This window comes from Heloderma suspectum, chromosome 5 (assembly GCF_057233095.1).
Source record: "Heloderma suspectum isolate Gila_16-S chromosome 5, 16-S_ref, whole genome shotgun sequence".
In the NCBI taxonomy this organism is placed as follows: domain Eukaryota; kingdom Metazoa; phylum Chordata; class Lepidosauria; order Squamata; family Helodermatidae; genus Heloderma; species Heloderma suspectum.
Genome location: NC_139462.1, coordinates 160,060,389 through 160,084,618, shown reverse-complemented (window position 1 = coordinate 160,084,618; position 24,230 = coordinate 160,060,389). Strand labels below are relative to the sequence as shown.

At 45.2% G+C, this 24,230-nt stretch overlaps 1 protein-coding gene across 3 annotated transcripts; it reads right to left on the bottom strand.

Moving 5' to 3' along the window:
• Positions 1-6,759: 6,759 nt before the first annotated feature.
• SLC25A38 (solute carrier family 25 member 38) lies at positions 6,760-20,908 on the bottom strand. 3 transcript variants are annotated; one of them, XM_084858039.1, is made up of 8 exons: positions 20,744-20,906; positions 19,678-19,764; positions 18,527-18,648; positions 17,556-17,640; positions 16,596-16,775; positions 16,260-16,428; positions 13,923-14,089; positions 6,764-8,705 (listed from the first exon to the last, which is right to left on the bottom strand). In XM_084858039.1, the coding sequence occupies exons 1-8, from the start codon at positions 20,843-20,845 to the stop codon at positions 8,583-8,585; spliced, it is 1,035 nt and encodes a 344-aa protein (XP_084714165.1). In that variant the 5' UTR covers positions 20,846-20,906; the 3' UTR covers positions 6,764-8,582. The 3 variants fall into 3 exon arrangements, with proteins under 3 accessions (XP_084714168.1, XP_084714165.1, XP_084714167.1); XM_084858041.1 differs by having other exon boundaries at positions 6,779-8,530; positions 20,744-20,908; XM_084858042.1 differs by lacking the exon at positions 19,678-19,764 and having other exon boundaries at positions 6,760-8,705.
• Positions 20,909-24,230: the final 3,322 nt, after the last annotated feature.

Here is a 24,230-nt window from a genome sequence, read left to right as displayed (position 1 = left end):
AGGGGAAGAAATGGAAGCAGTGACAGACTTTATTTTCTTGGGCTCCAAGATCACCGCAGACGGTGACTGCAGCCAAGAAATTAAAAGACACTTGCTCCTTGGGAGGAAAGCTATGGCAAACCTAGACAGCATAGTAAGAAGCAGAGACATCACCTTGCTGACAAAGGTCCGCATAATCAAAGCTGTGGTTTTCCCAGTAGTAATGTATGGCTGTGAGAGCTGGACTATAAGGAAGACTGAGCGCCGAAGAATTGATGCTTTCGAACTGTGGTGCTGGAGAAGACTCTTACGAGTCTCCTGGACTGCAAGGAGGTCAAACCAGTCCATCCTAAAGGAAATTAACCCTGAGTGCTCATTGGAAGGACAGATACTGAAGCTGAAGCTCAAATATTTTGGCCACCTACTGCGAAGAGAAAACTCCCTGGAAAAGACCCTGATGCTGGGAAAGATTGAAGGCAAAAGGAGAAGGGGACGGCAGAGGATGAGATGGCTAGAGAGCATCACCGATGCAATGAATACGAACTTGAGCACACTCCGGGAGAGAGCGGAGGACAGGAAGGCCTGGCGTGCTATGGTCCATGGGGTCACGAAGAGTCGGACACGACTTAACGACTGAACAACAACAAAATTGTCACCCACAGCACTTCTGTGGAAGAGCCTACCCCTTTTAGGTGTTCTAGTCCACTCGACACTATGCCCTCTTTGATGTACAGGGCAACACCTCCCCCCGTACACCCTTCCCTGTCCTTCCTATAGAGTTTATATCCAGAGATGACCATACCCCACTGGTTCTCTTCGTTCCACCAGGTTTCTGTAATGCCTACATCCACCTTCTCCTTTACAACCAAGCACTCCAACTCTCCCTTTTTGGCTCAGCATATATTGGTGCATAGAAACACCAATATATGGTGACCCTCCCCAGATGCCTCTGGTGTGTGCATCTTTTGCTATGGGGCTTTGGCCCCTTTGATTGGCTATTATGTTCTACCATGCACTCCTGGCCTATTTCCTCCCCTTCTGTTGTTGTTCAGTCGTTCAGTCGTGTCCGACTCTTCGTGACCCCATGGACCATAGCACGCCAGGCCTTCCTGTCCTCCGCTCTCTCCCGGAGTGTGCTCAAGTCCATATTCATCGCATCGGTGATGCTATCTAGCCATCTCATCCTCAGCCGTCCCCTTCTCCTTCTGCCTTCAGTCTTTCCCAGCATCAGGGTCTTTTCCAGGGAGTTTTCTCTTCGCATTAGGTGGCCAAAATATTTGAGATTCAGCTTCAGTATCTGTCCTTCCAGTGAGCGCTCCGGGTTGATTTCCTTTAGGAGCTCCCCTTCTCCATTTGGGTAATCAAAAACCTTTTCATCTTCATCCCTTTGGGATTATTTAACCCAAACCAGATGCTTTCCAGCTCCTGTTAGGTTTTCCCCAAGGTTTACCTTAAAAGCTGCTCCTCCACCCTTTTTATGTTTAGCACCAGCAGTCTGGTTCCATTGTGGCTCAAGTGAAGTCCATCCCTCTTGTACAGGCCCGGCTTGTCCCAAAATGTTCCCCAGTGTCTTAACAAATCTGCCTGTGTGCCGACGGCCTGTCCCCAGACCCACACGGCCTCCGGCTAAGCGTTGCTGCTCGGAAGCGCGCAGGCGGCGACCCTCGCGCAAGAGCGCTGGGAAAGACTGGCGAACACAGCGAGGCTGTCATTCAGCCGAGATCCGTGGAAGGCGCCAGCCGCGACGACTGGCAAGCGGCGCCGGGGAAGAGAGAACGGACAAGGCGCTCTTTCTGCCGCCGCCTCTGCTCTCTCCCCTCCTCTGACCGCCTCCTGCCGTCTCCCTTGCCGGACGCCCCGAGCGACTGGAATGCTCCGCCAGAGCTGCAGTCTAAGAGGCCCGGCACGGCACCGCCAGGCGCCGGGGCGCCACGGCCCGAGCCGAGGGCGCGGGGCGGGCAGAGAGGGGCGCGGGCGCCGTCGTCGTGGCGCGGGCCCAGCCTTTGCCGGGAGCCGGTGGCGTGGTCCAGCGCCGGCTGCCGCCGCCCCCGCGCTGGAGCGGGTCGCTTCCCCGCGCCTGCGTGCCCCTGTCCGTCGCGCGGCGGCGCCCGAGGCTGCGTGGCGGCGCTTGGGGGCGAATGGGCGGCGGGGGGGTGTCCGGGAGCCGGGGGAGCCGGGCTTCCCCAGGAGGGGGGCGGGCCTGCGCCGACGGGCGCTGCGGGGACTGTGGCGGCGGCGAGCGGGAAGGGGTCGTGAGAGGAAGGCGGAGATGGGGGAGACGCGGGCGGAGCGGGCTTGCGTAGGGGCCCGACCGGCAGCTTCGGGTTGAAGGGAGGCACAGCGCACAAGCTCGCGGCCTACGGCCGCACCGCCCTGAACGCGCCCGATCTCGTCTGCAGGGTCGGGCCTGGTTAGTACTTGGGTGGGAGACCGCCTGGGAACACCGGGTGCTGTAGGCTTTTTGGCGCGGGAGCCAGTTTTCCACTGCCCAGTTTTGGGCCCCCCAGGCAACCTCTCGAGCAGCAGCAGAGAAAAAGAGCGTCTCTGCACATGTATTTTTAAAAATTATTTACAAGCACAACAGTGACAAAAAAATAACAAACACAACAGGTGGAAGACACAACGGAAGAAATACTATGATGATCACTACACTGAATGAGCCAAGCTTTTCATGGAGAACCCTATATACTTGGTTACAGATGCTGAGTTTATAGGGTTTTTTTTTCTTAAATATATATATTATCCCTTCCTACAACAAGATGGGCACTACTTTGGGCTGCACCTTGACTGTGGGAAGGCGAGGGGTTCTGTGCTATCCTTCTGCAGCATACAGCCGGGATTGCTTCTCCTGCCCCTGCTTGTCCCTCGCCATCTGGCAAGAGCCACCCGAGCGTGCTTTGCATTGCCATTTTTTACTCAGTACACTTAGAGGAGCCAGTCACTGGTGTACTCCACTGTTTCCATTCTTTACCTCCAAAGTTCAGGACTAGTGTTAAATACAGATGAGATATTCCATTCAGTCCAAGGTGCTTTTGGTAGCGCTCACAACTACATCCTGTCATGGTTCTGCCTCCGCAGTCTGGTGCTGTTTGAGGCCGATAAGAGAAAGCATCCAGGCTTCTTCTGATAAGACACTCCAAGCTAGCCTGTTTATCAGAGGCCCCTCGTCCAATGGCATCTTTTCAGTGCAATTCATATCGTTTTGGCATTACCACACACGCTGTTCTTCCATGGCATTGCAGCATGCACCCGGCCTTATTTTTGTGTTTTGCTGGCCTGAAACTGGGAGCATATTACTTCTCTGTTCTTGCTGAGTGACTGAAGGTCCGTTGTTGAGGTGGATGGGGAGGGGAAATGAATTGCATCATTACCATTCACAGTATCTTTCTTTTCTTTTGCTCCTTCTGTCCTCAGACCATGGTAGTGAGCAGGGGCCAGGCCCACAGCCCTGCATGTCCGCTGGTGCCGTTCTTTTTCCTTAGCTTAAATACCATACAGAAGGCCATTTTCAAGGGTGATTGCCGCTGGGGAGGGAAGGGTTAACTGTTCCCACATACTGCAACACACACACACACACAATCCCTCCCTGCACAGCAATTAACTTTGGAATGGTACCAGTAGCAGCTTTTTTTCCTAAGCTTAAATGCATGTCGCAGGGAGGGGTAAAAGGCTTAATGAAAAAGCTTCTCAGACACTCCTGTGCATTTTTAAACACCTGTTCATACAGCCATTGAAAATTAATTGTAACTGAAGAGGAACTATCGATTTAGGATGATCAGGGGCTGGGGTGCACGTTAAAGTATTTAGTGTGATTTGAATGGGAAATGAATTGGCTGGCTTTGCGTCTGTGAAATTTCAATTAATCCTAGTAAGCATTTCTAAATTTGCCTGTGTGTGTATATATACACACCACACACACACACACACACACACACAATCCCTCCCTGCACAGCAATTAACTTTGGAATGGTACCAGTAGCAGCTTTTTTTCCTAAGCTTAAATGCATGTTGCAGGGAGGGGTTAATGAAAAAGCTTCTCAGACACTCCTGTGCATTTTTAAACACCTGTTCATACAGCCATTGAAAATTAATTAATTAATCCTAGTAAGCATTTCTAAATTTGCCTGTGTATGTATATATACACACACCACACACACACACACATTTAGAAACAATTACACACAAATATATGTATATTAGCAAATGTGACATTTAAGCAGATCTGTGCCCCATGAGCCTTGGCTCCAGATCTTTTAAGTGCCTAGGAATGCCCCTGTAATGTCCATGACGACGTGGTGCAAATTTTGCTTGAAACTGCCTTTGCTAGGTTCAGCTCCATCATGATCACCCAGCTGCAAGGAAACAGATTAAGTTTCCTTGCTCTCGAATAAACATGGTGGATTGGGGTTCATGCAACTTGTGAAGCAGATACATCAACTGCGGCAGCATGTCTGGTAGGACCTACACAGGCAACTGCCAGCAGTCCCCAAATGCATTAGGGCAATTTGATGTAGAAGCACCACCACACAAATCAACACGTCGTTTCAACTACATTACAAGCACAGGCAGATTGTGTCACTGCCTAAAAGTGGCTTACAGTTTTCTGGCACATAGATGATCTTAACCAGGTGATTTCCATCAAAATTGGCTTAAAACTCCTCAGATTGCAAGACTCGCTTTTATAACTAATGTAGCGTGTTCATGACTCAGATGTCAGGGTTGCCTCTGAGCACAGAGAGTGGCAGAGTAGTTCAGATTCTGAAGAACTGCAAGACGTGGTGAAGTTTCCCAGGCTTGTCCAGACATGGATAGGCAGACTCCTCAGGTTTCAAAGGCCCAGCTGGACCGAGAGGGCCCCTCTTCACACACACCCACACCCATGAGAGATAGCGAACAGAGGTGGGGCTTGGAGAGCCTGAATTCGCAGACACAGAGCCAAGAGAGAGATGGCAGGGGCAGAGCTTAGATGGTCTGCCCAATTGGCCCGGTGTGAACAGCTGCGCTTAGAAGCCTCACAAGAGAAAGGGAGATCTCCCCCACCCCTAAGTTAGGATAGCGAGCCCGCCTTTTCTTCAAACGGTGGACAACTTCCATAGCTTTCTTTTGAACTCCCTGAAGGCGTTTCCTTTATAGACTGTGAGTCACTGACAATTTGTATTTGTATGACCCATTGAAGTAATAGATTAAAAGCCATAGATTGAAGCCTCTTGTCTGTGTTTTGATTTGGCTTTTGAAGTTCAGCAGGGGCAAAAGGAATCCTGACATCAAGGGTCCCAATACACTAGGAAACTCTCCTGCAGAAGGAGCATAGACATAAATGCAAAGTGTGCAAGAGCCTAGCCATGGCCTAAGTAACTAACACAGCAATCCTATACCCTAATTCCATTGCGGGGGGGGGGGGACACAGCCACTACACTGCCAGAACAGCTGCTTTATCCTAGCTGGGGGATGCTGGGAGTTGCAGCCCAACACATCTAGGGGGCACCAGGCTGGAGAAGGCTGATCTACATGCACTGCCCAAGAGGGGAGGGGGAAAACACAAAGCTTAGAAAATCCTAAAATGGCACAGTAATGGCAGACATTGCGTGGTGTGGGGTCATACCCTGGATTAAAACCTGGGACTTTCTGCATGTAAAACGGTTCCACCTGACCAGGGCTGCTCCTGATCCATAGGATTGAGTCTTATGTCTGGGGCAGGGGGGTGGAAACAAATGTCCCATTATGTACCTGATTCTTATTTGCTGTCATGGCTGAGTGGTTAGAGAACGGTTCTGTACTTTAGGCAGTGTTGAGCTTGAGTCCAGGGATCTCCCTTTCTTTGGCTCCCGACTTGACTGTTTTTGGCCAGGCATGCAAAAGGGGGGGGGGGAGTTATTTTTCCCTCCCTTACCCCTGCTGGAGTGCATCTCCTGCATCCCAGCACCACTGCAGGTTGCTGCTGTCAGTGTGCATTAGTGGCTCTCCCTTTGGCTGCTCGGCAAAAGAGCCTTCCCCTCCCTGGGTAGGTTGTAAGCCCTTATCCCAAGGACTGCTTGGACCTCTCCCTGCAGACCTCCTTCCCAGAGAGCTATATGGGCATTGTGTTGCATGTCCTCCCTTTCCTGCCTTTTGGGCGTCATGCTCCAAAACAGTGCTTACGTGTCCCGTAAGAGGACTAGAACTCCTGGCCATAGGGATGCCTGATGCAGCAGGGTCATTGCTGGTTGTGCCAATGGGGATGTTCAATAGAGGGCACTGTGGTGGCACAGTTATGATGCAGGAAGGTATGTTGCAGACATCGCCCCATTCACCTGAGTTAATCAGCTCCCTGTGTGTCCAGATGGCATGCAGGCAGTTTCACTAGCACAGCCCAACTGTTCACCATTGGCGGAATTTCCATGGACGTGTGTGGCATATTGCAGCATTTTGGGATTTTTCCAAGCTTCCCTCCTGGGCTGAGTATACTCACAGGGGCATATCTCTCCTGTCCACCGAGTGGAATTAGAGCATTAGATTACTCTGTAAATCCCACAATTATTAAAATGTTCTGCAGTTCAAGTCCACAGATGAGATATCCACCCAGCTCTGAAAGCACTTTAGAGCTTTCACATCATGTACAGACAGTACTTGAAGGATAGAGCTTTAATTTATGCATGTGCATTTATGAAGGCCAGATTAGCCTTAGAAAAGAGGCTTAAACTACATGAAGACTGTGCAGCCTAGCAGTTGATACCCCAGCCTACTATCATTTAGTCACACTTAAATCAAGTTGGTGTTTAAAAACAACAACAACAACAACGTTCCTAATACTAGGACTTTTCAGGACAACTGTCAAGCTTTTTATTTCAACGTATTGAACAACCATCAAAATGGAACAGGAGGAAGTTAACAGGGAAAGAAAATTATGTTTGCAATCTTAAAAAGAAAAAAGAAATTGAGCATTTTAAAAAATCAGTGCTTTTAATAATAAAATTAATGGCCCACAATAAGGTTCTCCAAGCTCTCGGGAGTCAAATGGAGTCCCTTCATAGTCCAAAGAGATAATAAAGAAGTTCTCTAACGGACTTCAGATCTTTTCAGAGGACAAGGAAGCTTCTCATTAACATAGAAATTATTTCTATACAATTACCAGAGCCACATCTAGATGTTTTAAATGCCATTATTTCAGATATTGTTTTCTGCCTCCAGTCTGCTTTTCCACCCACTCGAAGATATTCTCAACTTGTTGCCCTCCAGATGTGTTGGACCACAACTCCCATCTATCTCCCATGCTGGTTGGGGATAATAGGGCTGAATTCCAACACATCTGGAGGGCAACCAGGTTGAGGACTGAAAGGTAATTGTAGCATTGCGACACAGACTTTAAGACTGATCCTTGGAAGTAAGGAGTGTGCAGTAAAAAGCTCAGGCCATGCTCAGCGAGGATAAAGCCAAACACATCAGCCTTCCTGAAGACAACAGCCGAACAGCAACACTTAGAACAGGAAGTGGGCAAGCTATGGCCCTCCAGATGTTGCTGGACTACAACTCCCATCACCTCTGACCACTGGCCATGCTGGCCTGTGCTGATGGGAGCTGGGAGCCCAATATGATCTGGAGGGCCACAGCTTCCCCATCTAATCTAGACAGATAACACCTTAGCTTAAGAAAAATTCATGCCAGCATTTGACTCTCTAGCTTTGTCTTAAATAGAAAACAACCATGCTAGAAGCTTAGGAGTGCTTAATGAAGACCACTTAAATGGATGAAATGCATTCAAGTGGAAACAAAGGACATAATAGTGTAGTCTTTGATGCTTCCAAGACTACACTATTGAGCACACTACAGCTATCGTATAAGGCAAAACCTCCAGAAGTTTTGGCCTACAGCTCCCACGATCCCTCACCATTGCCTATGCTGCCTAGGACTGATGGGAGCTGGGCCCTCCAGTTATTTTGGCCTACAAGTGGCCCACCCCTGCTATACAGAACGGCAAGATCATGTGTCCTGGTGCTGCTTTCGGTCACAGAGTTCATTCCTTCTCTTACGGCTTGGCACGCTAACAATTGCACTAGGCAAGCTTCTGAAGGAGATGGACTTCTGGTAATCCTCCGTAAGGCTCTCTCCTGTGCACTTTTTGTTGGATGTATAAGCAAAAACTCACACTGAAGACAAAGGCAGGTAGGAGAGGCCACACACAGCTGGGGCGACTGGAGTCAAGGAGAGTAACAAAGCTGCCAGGTTCAGACGTCCCAACAGCCAACATTCCTTTAAGAGTCTTTGCCACGTCCTCGAGAAGCTGCTCACAACAGGCAGCTGCAGAGGATTTTCCAAAGAAGTTTCCTCTGAAGATGCTGGGCTCTAGCAGCACCGCTCACAGCTACACACAATTAGCAACGTTTGTGCATTTCTCATACCCCCAGCATGGCACAGTCTTCCTGGAATGCTTCTCCCATCATGACCACACCAAACTTTTGCTCCGCTCTTTCCCATTTCGAAAGGTCTCCGCTCCACTGCTTTAGAAGTCAGGCAGTGCCTCCCCAGCTACATGTCATGTGGAATTGTTTAGAACACCCATCTCACCAAGCGATCGCTGTGAATGGAGGAACAGAGTTAGGCCGGCTGTCCTTCAGCACAAGCACCATTCAGGATTTCAAGCCCATTTTAGACATCATCTGTTCATATAAAGTCCATGCCATTGCTGCCATCAGTGTGCGCCGCAGGGCCCTTGGGACAGCACCACGGAAAAAGCCAGCCAATCCATAATCCTGTACAAGGAGAAAGCAAGCAAGCACCACCATTACTCTTAAGCATTTGCACTCTTGAATGGCACATAAAAGGCTGAAACAGATAATCTCAGAGTTTGGTTTTCCAGTTGAAACTAATGCTTAGGGTGATCGGAAGTATTCCACCACCACCCCTGACACACACACACACACACACACCAAGCCCTCTTCATGTATGAACATTCACTTTTTTGAAAGCTGTCAGTTGTCACCATTTCTCTTATCTGCTGCTGCAGCAACACTTTTTTTTTCATGGTTAGAGATTCTTGCTCCTTCCTACCCAGGGGTTAAAGATTAGCCATTCAGGGATCACATAACAAATACATTTACATGGTGCTATTGTTAAAATAACCGAGGGCAATGTTTTCTGGACTGGTCACATAATTAATCCGAGCTAGTCAGGCATCAAGGAGGGCAAAGGAAGCCTATTCAGAGTAAGGGCAATGCTTCCCAAACAGGTGAATTTTCCCCCTCTTTTTGAATCTGTCACCAAAGCAAGGAAGTGGTTTGACAAATTTTTTTTAAATGAAAATCCTATGACTACTGCCACCACTTTCAGCTCTTCTCTAGCATGCTGAGCATCATATCTTTAGTACATAATTAATATAATACCAAGTTAGAAAGTCAGAAGGCTATTCACATGGCTAGCTAGTTGCGTGGTAGCCATGGAAAAAGCCTGTATGTATGATGGCTTCTAAGCTATGATGAGCTGGGTCATGTGCACTATGCCATGCAAAGTATTTGCCTTTTACCCGACAGCTTTGTCTGGCACTTATCAGTATGTGCTGAATGCCAAATCCTGTGCATGGCACCAGGTAAACCCAAACAGTCACTGCAGTTTGTGGATGACCATGCAAGAGTTTAAACATTTTCCTCGCAGTAAACATGCATTTAATGGTTGTGTGAATACATCTGCAATGGACTTCTACAGAGTGGAGCAGAGGATACTGACTGGATATTACATGAATATAACTCCAATCATCTTGTGGATAACAGAATCTTTGCCAAAAATATTCCCAAGATACCATGCACACTTTACAGACAAAACAAGTATATTCAAGCTCACACCAATCCATCTGCATTTGGGTTTCACAATCCTCTCTTTCAACTGTGATAATGTAAATTGCATGGATGAAGAGCTCCCACTACACACTTGGTGCAGTAGGACAAACTGCTTAATCATACAGTCAGATTTGGTGCAGATGCTGCTTAGCATTGTGTGCCAGTAACAATGCCCAACATCCATGATTTAGACCAAGTGCTAATGCAACGCTCCCTGGGATTAAGGACCAGATCACAGGATTGCACCTTCCTCCCCTCCTCCATCTTTTGCCAAGGTTTCTTATTAAATCTGGCCATGATTAAACCTGGATAAAACTAACCTGGGGACACACAAAATCCCTTTTACAACCCTGATTAAAGTAAGCCCGGGTTTCTAAAACCGAGCCCAGGTTTATTTTAATCAGAGTTAACAATGGCCAGATGTAATGATTAACCTGACAAATGGGAGAACGAGGGGAATCCGTTTGCAAGGGGGGATGAACAATCCTGTGATCCAATCCTGTGTCTTGCTCCCATTCCCTTAACCTGGATAGTACTGCATCTGAATTGCATTCTCCTGAGGTAGGAAGATGAACAAAATATATACCCAACACAAAATCAAAAACAAAATGAACGGTAAGCATGTGCTATATCAGATGGGCAACTTGTGGCCCTCCAGATGTTTTGGGCTGCAACTCCCATCAGCCCTAGCCATCATAGCCTAAAGGTGAGAGATGATGGGAGTTGTGGCCCTCCAAATGTTTTGGCCTACAAGTTGCCCATCCCTGCCTTAGAGGATAGCTATATAACTAAACACAAATGCTAACAGGAAATCAACTGACTGACTTGCAACAAAGAATGGGTTTTATATGAGTTCAACTGATTTCCATGAATATCTCACAAAGGGAAACTGCTCAACAGCTCCATTTTTTTAACAATGTTAGGAACTACTTAAAAGTATATTCTGCACTTGGAACCATAAAAAGTATATTCTGCACTTGGAACCATAAAAAGTATATTCTGCACTTGGAACCATAAAAAGTATATTCTGCACTTGGAACCATAAAAAGTATATTCTGCACTTGGAACCATAAAAAGATCAAATTGAGCAAATAGTTGCCCACATGTACCATTCAATATTTACCTGAGTTTCCAGAAAAAAAGAAAGATTCCCAATTCAAATAAATTCAATAGAAAAGGTTGTATTGTATTTTTCTCTTTTAATTTAGTGGCCAAAGGCCAGAGGTATAGTTTATAACCCCTATATTTCCTAAACTTGCTATTTCAGGAGCAGTGTTATTCTTTCTGCCTCAAGGCAACCCAAGATCTTCAAGAGTGATAAAACTGTGAGCAGCTACAGCTTAGTACTCCCAGATACTGAAATTAAGCTAGCCAATGCAATTATATCAGTCATTTATTTACATTCTGCCACTGCTAGTTTAAGAACCAAAGTACTCTTTTCAGGTAAAAGAAATGTGAAAACATCTCTAGATCTAAGATGCCTAGGAAAGCATACATACACACACACACGAATGCCCTCAGAATTCTGCAGCAGAAAACCAAGTTGTAAAGAATGCCAGATCAGAAATGTTGGCATGAAGCAATTTTATTTATTGAAATGGTAAAATGTGGCATTCTGTAGAATTATGCATTTGGGGGAGGGGAAAGGTATCAAGCCTTGTAAATTAGAGGGGCTGTAGCTCAGTGGTAGAGCACATGCTTTGCATGCAGAAGGTCCCAGGTTCAATTCCTGGCACCTCCAGGTAAGACTAGGAAAGAATCCTCTCTGAAACCCTGGAAAGCCACCACCAGCCAGTGTAGAAACACCCCTGGGCCAGAGGGACCAATCATCTGACTCAGTATAAGGAACATAGATGAACAGCCTATGAAACAGAAAAAGGAAATTCTCAAGGCATAATCACAAACAATTCCAACAAGAAAAGGTGGAAGACAACAGAAGAAGCCAGTGTGGCTTCACAAAAAGCTTAGGGATGACCTGAAAACAAAAAAGGACACATATAGGAAGTGGAAAGAAGGCCAAGTAACAAAGGAAGAGTACAGGCAGATAGCACAGAATTGCAGGGATGGCGTCAGGAAGGCTAAAGCTGAGAATGAGCTGAGGTTAGCGAGGGATGCTAAAAACAACAAAAAGTCTTTCTTCAGCTACGTGCATAGTAAAGGAGAGAGGAAAGAAATGGTGGTTCAACTATTCTATGAGGATGGAAAAATGATAACAGATGACAAAGAAAAGGCAGAGGTGCTCAATTCCTACTTTGGCTCAGTCTTCTCCCAAAAGAGGGTCTATGACCCCCGTGGCAAAGGCGAAGTACAGGCTGAAGGGGCAGGATTGCAGCCTGAGATGGATAAGCATATGGTCAAGGAACACCTAATTACTTGGAATGAGTTCAAATCTCCAGGGCCAAATGAACTGCATCGTAGAGTAATAAAGGAACTGGCAGAAGAACTCTCAGAACTGCTGTCTATTCTCTTTGAGAAATCATGGAGGACGGGGGAAGTGCCAGATGACTGGAGGAGGGCTAATGTTGTCACTATCTTCAAAAAGGGTAAAAAGGAGGAACCTGGGAACTACAGACCAGTCAGTCCAACATCAATCCCTGGGAAAATTCTGGAGCAGATCATAAAGCAATCCATCTGGAAGCACCTTGACAACAATGCCGTGATTACTCGAAGCCAACATGGATTTGTCAAAAACAAGTCCTGCCAGACAAATCTGATCTCATTTTTTGATCAAGTAACTTCCCTTGTAGACCGTGGGAATGCTGTAGACATCATATACCTCGACTTCAGCAAAGCTTTCGACAAAGTGCCCCATGATATCCTGATGAGCAAACTAGCTCAAAGTGGGCTAGATGAAACAACAATCCGGTGGATCCACAGTTGGCTACAGAATCGGACTCAAAGAGTGCTTATCAATGGGACAGTCTCAAACTGGGGAGAGGTAACAAGTGGGGTACCGCAGAGCTCAGTCCTGGGCCCAGTGCTCTTCAACATTTTTATTAATGACTTGGAGGAGGAAGTGCAGGGAATGCTGATCAGATTTGCAGATGACACAAAATTGGGCGGGATAGCTAATACTTTGGAAGACAGAAACAAAATTCAAAGTGACCTGGATAGACTGGAGCGCTGGGCAGAAAACAACAGAATGACATTTAATAGGGATAAATGCCAAGTTCTGCACCTCAGAAAAAGAAACCAAATGCACAGTTACAAGATGGGGGATACGTGGCTCAACAACACGACAAGCGAGAAAGATCTTGGAATGGTTGTCGATCACAAGCTGAATATGAGCCAACAATGTGATATGGCTGCAAAAAAGGCCAATGCTCTTTTGGGCTGCATTAATAGAAGCATAGCTTCCAAATCCTGGGAAGTACTAGTTCCCCTCTACTCAGCACTGGTTAGGCCTCATCTGGAGTACTGTGTCCAGTTCTGGGCACCGCACTTTAAGAAGGATGCAGACAAACTGGAGAGGGTTCAGAGGAGGGCAACAAAGATGATCAGGGGACTGGAAACAAAGCCCTATGAAGAGAGACTGAAAGAACTGGGCATGTTTAGCCTTGAGAAGAGAAGACTGAGGGGAGATATGATAGTGCTCTTCAAGTACTTGAAAGGTTGTCACAGAGAAGAAGGCCAGGATCTCTTCTTGATCATCCCAGAGTGCAGGACACGGAATAATGGGCTCAAGTTACAGGAAGCCAGATTCCGGCTGAACATCAGGAAAAACATCCTGACTGTTAGAGCAATACGACAATGGAACCAATTACCTAGGGAGGTAGTGGGCTCTCCCACACTGCAGGCATTCAAGATGAGGCTGGACAACCATCTGTCAGGAATGCTCTGACTTGGATTCCTGCATTGAGCAGGGGGTTGGACTCGATGGCCTTGTAGGCCCCTTCCAACCCTACTATTCTATGATTCTATGAGCCCTCTCCAAATGTCCATGAACAGCTTGGAGCCACAGAGAAGGGACAGGGGCCAAAGTCCTTCCTCCTGATCACCAGAAGTCCTACCCAGACCCAGTCTTGTTGCAGAGCTTTTAACAGATGCCTAAGCCAACTCACAAGCCCAGAAACCCTTCAACTCCTTAGGACCCCTCAAAAATGCGATTAATTAACTAACTAATTCATTCAGCCATACCTTGAAGATCAAAGCAACTGCCTGGCCTGTTCGAAGGTATTTTTCAGATGAAAGCTGCACGTGGGTTTTGATGACATCAGCAGGCTGCGTAGCCAGTGATGCCAGAATCCCAGCAATGGTTCCACAGCCAAAGTTCACTAAAGGCACGAGTGCTGGATCCAACTGGTCTGGAAGGGAGCAAACAAAATACAATAAAAACATTTCCCAATTAGATTGCTAGGAGAAAGGATCATAAAAGCTCAAGGTCTTATGCCAAGTCTCTCTTAATTATATTCTGTAATAAACCTCAATAGCAGATGCTTATGAAAAAGTACTCCAATAAAAATAACTCAAAGCCTTGCATAGTGTTTTGTGACCTCCGAGGTGGCCTAATAAAGGTATTATAGTGATGTGGATTTTTGAAATTGTCTTTTCTAATAAAAAGGAGATTCCAGCTTCCTTAGGCAACCTGTACCATTTCTTAGTCATCCTCAGTTAAATCTAGCCCCATCTTAAATTTCCTAACACTCTTCCTTTACGCAGGCTAAACATAGCCTACCCCTCTGATCTTTTGCCACCTGTCTTGCTCCATTCTTAATCTTTTCTCGTTTGAGCATAGCTTCTTTAAAGCATGGTATTCCAAGCCAGCTCTGACACTTCAAGTTCTAAACAGTGTTGCATGTTACAGTTCTATTACAGCATAATATATAATTGAGATAAGATCTGTCTGTAAAGCAAATTCCAATTACATTTGTGACATTCTCCTATGCTGACTCAGGTGTGTGTTCTACTGTAGCTTCCTTGGACCTTTCAGTATTCAACAGTAATCTGGCTAAACTTGATAGCTGAGTAAACAGATTACTCAGCAGATGATGTCAGCAGAATGTGCATTCAGAGTTTTTTTACACCTGCAGAGTAAAGCTGCAATTCTGTGTTCACATGTACTGTAGAAGACTATAGGACTTACTTTTGAGTAAACCTATTGAAGATCGGGCTGAAAGTTTCCTAAACTATATCCTAATGTATGTGAACCTCAACAGACTGAGACAAAAGGAAGGCAAGCAAAGACAAAAGGCAAAGGACTAAGTTTAGAACAAGCATCCCCCAACACTGAATTTGAATCACAGAAGCAATCATGTGTAGAAATCTCTATTACATATATCAGAAGCTGAAAAGGAGACATATTTCAAAAAGGTCTGAAATCTCAGACTGCAAAAATCTGGAATTACATACACTAACAGTGACAAGAGTGTGGCAAATTTTTTCCAATCAAAATTGTGGCATACAAATAATCAAATGCAAACTGTTGTGCCCACCCCACCCCTCGACCCAGTTCATGAAGCTCATTCTTGGATCAAACAGGTAAAGAAATTGTTCAAGGCCTCATCTTTTTAATATATTCATTTAATTGCAATATATTTACCAAAAAAACACACAAATCCAACTCCAGGGAACTAAATGACCATCATAGTTAAGTTTACATTATTAATCATAGATCAATCATCAAATTATAATTAATGGTATTATAACTTCACAATTTAATATTTATCATTCCATCTATTTTTGTTTTACAACTTCTAACATGTCTTTAACTTTCTGATAATTATTCTTTTGCTTCCAATATGGAACCTCTCTCACTGTTCTAAGCATTTTTTTTGTGACATGGCCCTCCCAAAGTCTCTTATAATATAAAATCTTATGCGTTACTATTCTATGCCATATAGTATTTTCTCATTCTCTTAAAGATGGTAACTCTTGCTTTTCTGCCAATTTTTAGCTACAAAATATATTAGCAATCACCTTTTTACTTTTAGATGACACAAATACATCCATCCTCCCCAATAAAAGGACCACAGAGTTCATGGATAGTTTATACCCAATGATTTTTTCAACAATCGTAATTACAGTACTCCCCAAATGGAGAAGAATCCGACAATGTGCTACGGCTAGCATTAGTTTCCTGGGAAACATGTCGCACTAGTTAGCACTACTGATGTTGCGCAGGCACTGATATCCGCTAGTGCAACATCAAGAGCGCATGCTAGATGGTAGCACAAGGCTGGATCCTTCCCATAATTTATGTTTTTACAACAACACCAGATAAATCTAAAATCTGCACAGCCTGGACTCCAACATAATGCAGCCTCCAACATAATGCAGTCGAGAATATACACATTTTCTGTAACTTATATAGTATGAAAGGTCACAAATACAAAACCTTATATAGAAAAAGAAATCCCTTACAGTAAAGGCCTCATCTTGATCCTACTGGGAAAAGCCCAATGTACTTTATCTAAAGTCTGCAGTTTAGGCTACAGGAACAGTAAAGTGTGAGGACAACACTGCAACCACCCTTACCATATGGAGCGATCTTTTTGGTCTGCACATAGAACATCAGGTAGACGCCAGAGAAGGGTGCATCACGTAGGAGTGTTGCTGTCAGGCCACTAAACAAGCCCTGGATACCTTCTGACCGATAGATATTTCGCAGAGCTCCATGTATGCTTTCATATCCATACCTTCCACTCTACAAACCAAACAAAGATGTCAAACAACACACCTACAAATAAAGGTAAGCAAGTACTTGTGCTGAAACCCTGCATATGTGAAGGGCAGAAAATAAACTTTATGAATTAGTTGAGGGAATACTGCTAAAATCCTCCAATTTAAAAAAATGTTATGAAAAAGCCTCACCTCATAGCGTGTTTTCACCACAGTGATCGGCAACATGGAAACAACAGCTACGGTACGTGAGGTTCCGCCCAAGAGAATGGATTCTAGGGCTGTAGGGGAACGATCCAGCAGAAAGTGCTGTTTTATCATATATAAGGTACTGAAGTAAATCCCCACCCCTGGAATGCATCTTGCAAAGGACTATGAAAAGATAACAAGCAGAAAAAAGAGACTATATTAAGAGGAGAGACCACAATGGAAACTCTACGGCAGCTTTCTCCAAACAGCACCCTTGAGATACATTGCACTACAACTCCCATGATGATGGCAGGGGGACTATGGCAGCTGTAGTCCAACACATCTTGAGGGTGCCAAATTGGGAAAGGCAGCTCTATGACATATTCCTTTTTTTAAATAGTTATCTTTAATGTGACCAAAGACAGGCCCATGGCAGATAGTTTGGTAGTAAATCTGAGCCTACTTTTTTCAGAAAAAAAGAACACCTCGCCTGCCTCTTCTCACATGGACACAGAGCAACAGTAGAGGAGAAAAGGGATGGCTAGCAGTTAACTATAGTATAGGGGCAGCACAGGAATGGGGTGGGGAAAAGGATAAGCATACCAGGCCTCCTGCAACCTTCAGGCAGAACTCTCTACCTGCTCTGCACATCAGAGATGTGTGACCTATTTCAGGGATCACAGCTTCCAAGCACCAGCCCACAACATTTAGCCCAAATGTTATTTTTCTTGAGCTGCAGTTGTGCATGTTCATCACTGAAGTGGTAACCATTTCCTTTAGATTTAGGTTTATTATTTCTTTTGGAGAATAACGCTTTTCATTCTTTAATGAAAAATTTTCTGTTTTTTTAGGTAGCAATGACTAAGACTTCTGCCTATGGTGTTAGTCTCAAAGTGGACAAATTAAGTTCATTCCAACAAGTCCAATGAAAAAAGAAACACACTGTTCACTTAGACAACTTACAGGAGAAACACCCTTCCACAGCCCCAGTATACTTTCTGTACGAACAACCTTGAAGAGCAGAGTTACCATCCCAACACGACCCGACCTGTAAGGAAAACCAGATCGGATATTAAAAACAGACAGGCACATGACAACAGTTCACCTACAGTGGCCTGCCCCAATACTGAACCACAGCTCCATTCATACCCAGCCAGATGGCCATGCTGGCTGTTATGATGGGAGTTGTAATCCAACTCATATGGACAGCATCGGGTTGGGAAAGGCTGACCAATAGGGACAAGAAATATGCCACAGCATAATCCTTTCCACCTGCTCTTTGCTAAAGCACTCAACAGACAACAACATAGATCCACGGAAAACTGAAACTCCCCCCACCCCAAAACAAGTTACTGCATGTCCAGTTAATGCACAAAGAGGGTTGAACCCCCACCCTTCTTATCTATAGACTGCCAAGACTACCATTAGTGACATCAGTATGCGAAAAGATGAACTGCGGTGTAACAAATCCCATCTTTTCATTATCTCTACAGTAACTGCTGTGTCAGTGAGGATGGCTGAAAGCATCACCACACAGTGGGATCCACAGTAAATATGTACCCCATGTTTTCAGGACATCTCTAGCTATATCAATCATCCAAAACAGGACTGGCTCAGATACATTATCTTAATGCTTTGTCACTGCACAACTGCACTGAGAACCCTCAATAAAAAGCAAGCCGTACTTGGACAGCTGGTAACCATGATTCCCCATTTGGAAGAAATATAGATGATCTTGGTTACCTGCTGACTGATAGCACCACATGGATGCATTTCATTAGATTAAAAACTGAGGTTGATGTTTATTCTTTACCATCATGACCTTGTAACACCTTTTGGAACTCCTTTGCTTGCTCTGTTGCACCCTCTCCATCTCCAGTACAAGCTTGAAACCAAGAGAATAGAAGTCCCTAATGGAAATTTCAAACACTTACCCATTGATAGATGGTTGCAGGGTCTGCAGTCGAGTTTTAAGCAAGTCTAGAGGCTGGAATAGCAGGGTGGAGAAGGTCCCACTGATGGAACCGCAAAGAAAGGCTTTCAGCACAGGGTGCATCTTAAAACAAAAACAGTAGGATGTTAAAGTGCAACCTTACAGATTGCGCCCTCGTGAAATGGAAGCTCTTAGGTCCCCTCCCTGCCCACCAAAAAAGTAAGTCTATCTCTATTCCTTCTCTTGCCCTGCCTGGCTCTTGCCAGAGAGCTCCAAACTCAGAGCCCTCTGTCTACTGGGAGCACAACACATAGGACTGCACTCTAAATGGCATCCACAATCCCAGAAAGTTAGCGCACCACAGGTGCCCATATTACCACAAAAAAATATGTATTTACAAAAGTTATATACCACTCTGTATCCAAAAAAAATCTGATTGGTGAACAACCAAAAGGAGAGGGGGAAAATATAATAATAATAATAATAATAATAATAATAATAATAATAATAATAATAATAATAGAAAAACAGAATTAAAACCTTTAAAATCAGATTGTGCCAATAAAACCATAGGCTTTCCTCTCTACAAAGGGATTTTAAAATCTACAATTCAGGGTTTGCTTTAGTAAATAATGTCAAGCAAAATAATGAACAAGTGATGAACTGTTCTGTCCTACAGAGTGTCTTAAAGCAGAAAACACATTTTAGACAATTGCAAAGCCTTGCAATAGTTGTGTATGCTTTCAATTCTTGTGAAATATGTTAATTTGCAGTAATATCTTAAGAGTGTAGCCACTTGTATGAAAGGATTAAGTTATACATCACCATAATTAACTGGAGGTAATATATAGCGATTCTTTAACACACATCGGATACATTTTAGCTTGGTTTTTTTTTTTCATCTTTAGTACACTGACAGTATAATCCTATGCATGTTTGCTCAGAAGTAAGCCCCATTGTGTTTATAGACGTTTACTGCTAGTTAAGTACAGCCTAAAATCCCCATGTGACAGTACTTTAATGATGCCATCATGCACTTGCAACTCAACACCAACAACCAAAAGCCAAAGAATTTTAAACATATATATTAACCTGCACAAGGATAATCTCAGTGGTTTTCGCCATTACAACTGCAGCTTCAGACATACTTACTAGGAAATGCCCCACTGAACAAAGTGGAAAGAACTCCCAAGTAAATATACAAAGGAGAGCACAGGTGGTCCATGGTAAGGCACAATCCTATAAAATTAAGCAATACTTAAGCTCCATTCATTTCAGCTAGAGATGTTTAAGCAAGTGCTTAACACTCCTGAGACATCAAAAGTACTATCAATGCAAATTTTCCTCTGCAGTTTTTAGCCCAAGAAACATCCCCATTTTCAAATCATCATGCCTCTTGCAGAGCATTGCCAGTTCTCCGTCCACTTGTGGACTAACTGCAGGCACCTTTCACTTTTGAACAGCCTTCTCCAAAGTGGTGCCCTCCACATGTCTTGGAATACAACCCTCAGCATCCATCGGCCAGCCATGTTAGCTGGTGGATGCTGGGAGTTGTAGTCCAAAACATCTATAGGGCACTAGGTTGGGGAAGGCTGCTTTAGGGCACAATCCTATGCATGTTTAGGCAGAAAAAAGTCCTACAATTCCCAGCATGCCCCAACCAGCATGGGAGGGATGCTGGGAACTGTAGGACTTTTCTCTGTCTAAACGTGCATAGGACTGGTCTGTAGAAATTAAGCAAGGGAACATCCCAGCCCCAAACCATCCAGTGGAAGGGACGACTGTAGCGTCAGCTTTGAAGGAAGATTTCCCTGCTCTTCCAGCACCGTCTAATCAACTACGGCCGACAGGCAACTGCCAGTGGGCAATGCAGTCCAGACTCTCCAGCTGACAGTCTCTTCCAGAGACAGAAGCGGGTCCCAGTGCAATCTTACCGCCTTTTCCCAACCTGGCGTCCTCCAAATGTGTTGGACTGCAGCCCCTATCATCCCCAGGCTGATGGGAGCTGTAGTCCAACACGTCTGGAGGACGCCAGGTTGGGAAAGGCTGCACGCTGGCTCGGGAGTGCGCCCCGTTGACCTCAGGCGGCCCTACTGCTGAGTCAACATGCGCAGGACCGGGCTGCAAGACATCAGCCCCAGCAAGACAGAAGCCCCTGCCTTTCCCCAGCCCAGACGCCTCTGCTTGCTTTCGGGGGGGGGCGAGCGACTCCACTGACCCGCGCAGCCTCTCCCCCTCTTCCGGGGGAGCCCTGGCCCTTCTCCGCCGCGCCTCCAACCCAACTCCTCAGCTCCACTTCGGATCTCGCCGGCGCGGGCATCCCAAGCAGTTTCCATCCGGGCACAGCGACCAAGGTGCGTGACGTCAACGGCTCGCCTCCGCCACCTGGCCAATCGGAAAAGGCGGGCGTAACCAGGCCCCGCGAAGGGCGAAAGCGGGTTAACTCTTGCTTCGCCATGCGAGCCTTCATTCTGCTATGCAGCAGCTGGTCCAGATGTTTTGGCCCGCAACTCCCATCAGCCCTCAGCACTAGCGGTGCTGGTTAGGGCTGATGGGAGTTGTGGGCCAAAACATCTGGAGGGCCACAAATTCATAGGAGTATCGTAGCCATAGTTAAACATAGTTTTTTTTTTTAAATCCCGTTTATATAAACAAATCCTATTTCTAGACACGAATCCCGTTTCTACTATACCAACTCTAGAGGCCGAATATATTTAAAGTGCAACCCTAAGCATGTCTACTCAGAAGTAAGCCCCATTGTGTTCAACGAGGCTTACTAACAGATAAATGGGCATATGGTTGCAGCCTTATCTTTCTAACCCACGGCGTTCCTCCCCACCCCCAAATCGCTAAGGCTCAGTAGATTTACAATACCCACGGGCGGCCTGATCTTATTCCACCCCCTGCCTCCTAATCTGGTGCCCTCCAGATGTGTTCGACTTCAATTTCCATCATTCTCAGCCGGTATTCCCCCTCCCCCAACTGTCACCACCACCACCCATTCCAGCAGGCTGTGCTGGGGGAGATGAGTGCCAAGCAGGCCCATTCCACGTAGCCCTGGCGAAGAACTCCCCCATGAAGGCTCCTCGTCCCTCAGCAGTCATCTCCAGCAGCTGTATTGAGGGAGATGAGATGTAATTGTTTTCCCTCTTCCCTGCCTATTCCTTGTGCCTTGTGTGTCGTGTCTTTTAGGTTGCAAGCCTGAGGGCAGGAACTGCCTTCTTTTATTGATTACTTGTAAGTTGCTTTGGGAGCCTTTTTGGCTCAGGAGCAAGATAATATTCTCTTAAGGCACAATGCTATGCATGTTTAGACAGAAAAAATCCCCCAGAGGCATGCTGGGAATCGTAGGCCTTTTTGCCTAAACTCGCATAGCATTGTGTCCTAAATAAATAAATAAATAAATGTGGCTGGGAATTATGGGAGCTGCAGTCCAACACATCTGGGGGAACCAGGTTGGGGGAAATTGTCTTATGCATTTATACAGAAGAAGCCCCACTGAATTCCCTGGGCCTTACTCCCAGGAAAAGGGTGCACAGGACTGCAGCCCAAAGCCTCCAAATCAAATTCAACAACATCAAGGCTACATGTTTGTGACCCCTGAAACTCGATTATGTTCGACACAGCAACCCTCATTTTCTTAACACTAAGAATTCCGCTCTGTCTCCTCCATCTCACATCTACATCAGAGCAGCAGCAAGAGTCAACATTTGAATAGCTGAAGATGGTAAAGACAGATCCTGGTGGGCTTTATAACCCAATCACTAAAATCTTGGTTGCGTGCGATTAATTCAACTCGCCTCTTAGTTCATTCTCCTTCTATCTAGAAGCCCAATGGCTAGAGGTGGAGTGCATCAGTATCATCATCAAAAGTGTAAACTCACACACCATTACAGTTCTTGTACTGATTCTGAGATGGGGGGCAGGGGTATAGTGCTCTGGGAGGGGCAAATGAGAGCATTGCCCCCCAATGATAATTCTCCCCACCCCCATGAAATTTTCCTTCAGTCCCCAAATTTCTAGCATTGCAGTAACTTAAAACTTCAGTTGAGCTTTTACAATTTAGGCATCCAAAGAGAGGTGGCAGGGCAAAGTTACCAAGGGAATGCAAACACAGCAAATATTTGGTGTCTGTATCAGATGGTCTTTACTTACAATACAATACAATGAGAATTACATGTAAGTAACTATAAAATGAAGCAGGAATATATATGTTCAGAGAAATAAGATTAATCCATGCACGCAAAGTTGGGGCAGAAAAACAAACTGGAACATTACTACAGAAAGTAATGTACTACTACTAAAACATTCTACCTGTACAAGGAAGCCTTTCCATACATGTACACTTTGTATGCTGCAGGACTCACCTTTGGTGCATCTACAGCTGTGTGTGAAAATTCATTCTCAACTTTGGCACATGTGCTGACACCATACAGGCGTTCAATGCTTCATCAGAGAAAAGCAAACTTCGAACCTTGGCTTTTGAAAGTAACATGTTTGAAGGAATTCCAAGTGAACAGCTCCTCTGCAAGTTTGCAGAGAAATCTCAGTGCATTAGACTTTATTAACAGTTCAGATTATTATGGTAGGCTTACTTGCACAATATACATTTACTTCCTAGTTACTGTTATTTAGTTTACATTACTATTTTGCATGTGGAAAATACTGTATTTTAAGTTATTTGCTTTTTTGTAAACTTCACAAGTCATAGTTCCTAATTAAAATGCATAAAATTGGGCTTTATTTTTGTCATTACCTATGAAAACTTTTTTTCTCCAGAAATCTTTTATAGTGACCGCTGCCCCAACCCTTCCCCCCGCCTCATTTTTGTCTCTGCCCACCCAATGAAAATTGTCTTGCTACACCCCTGGGTGTGTGGGGGGTCACAAATGGGCAGCAAATTGTTAGTTATTGAATTTATTATTGTTTTATTTTTACTGCCCAGGAGGAGCAGGGATTTTCTACCTAGACTGTCTTGAGTATTATGCACCTTGGTGTGAGGAAACCATTTCATGCTCTACGCCAGGCAGCAAAATGTCTTCACCTGTATAGATTTTAAATAGATAGATGAAGCAATACTTTCTAGCTTCTGAGTTCACTTCAGATTCTACTTACATCTCCCCAAAGCAGAATTGAGGGCTGTCCACAGAAATCAACCAAGGAATCCATAATGTAAGGCTAGGGCCCTATACACACATACCATTTAACTCAGAAGGGCTTATTTGAGAGTAGCCATGCATAGGACTGTTAGCACACTATTAGTGTAGTTGTGTTTGAGCACCAGCATGTCCACGGGTTCAGCTGAAGTCCAGGGCCCTGCAGTCCAGGGAGCCCCGAAATTACCACCCAGAAAGAAGCAGGTAATGGGGACTGTGGCAAGCAGGCCTAGCACCAGCATCTTGGCCAGCAGAGGCATGCTGTGGCTCACTGGGACTGACCCCTGGCAACCTTTCTTTCTCCTTTTTTAACAGTAGGTGGGCAGCCAGCTGGGCAAGTACCTGGTTACAGATGCTCAATTTAGTATTTTTGCTTTAAATACATATTATTGTTTTCTACAGCCAGATGGCACTTATTCCCAAGTAACTATACACATCAGGGCACCAGAAGCAAACTCCCATTTTATTCCTGCGGGCGCGGCGGTGCTATGCTTTCAGTGAGTTTCAAATGCAAAACTGCAGGTGCTGAGTGGTTTTTTTTTTTATCAG

What these genes read in the sequence shown, in the direction of transcription:
- SLC25A38 (XM_084858039.1), bottom strand. Translation starts at nt 20,845, where the DNA reads ATGCCCGCGCCGGCGAGATCCGAAGTGGAGCTGAGGAGTTGGGTTGGA. An exon ending in CTGCAACCATCTATCAATGG is followed by an intron (nt 17,641 to 18,526) that starts GTAAGTGTTTGA and finishes TTTTCCTTACAG; the next exon opens with GTCGGGTCGTGTTGGGATGG. An exon ending in CAAAAAGATCGCTCCATATG is followed by an intron (nt 14,090 to 16,259) that starts GTAAGGGTGGTT and finishes GCTCCCTTCCAG; the next exon opens with ACCAGTTGGATCCAGCACTC.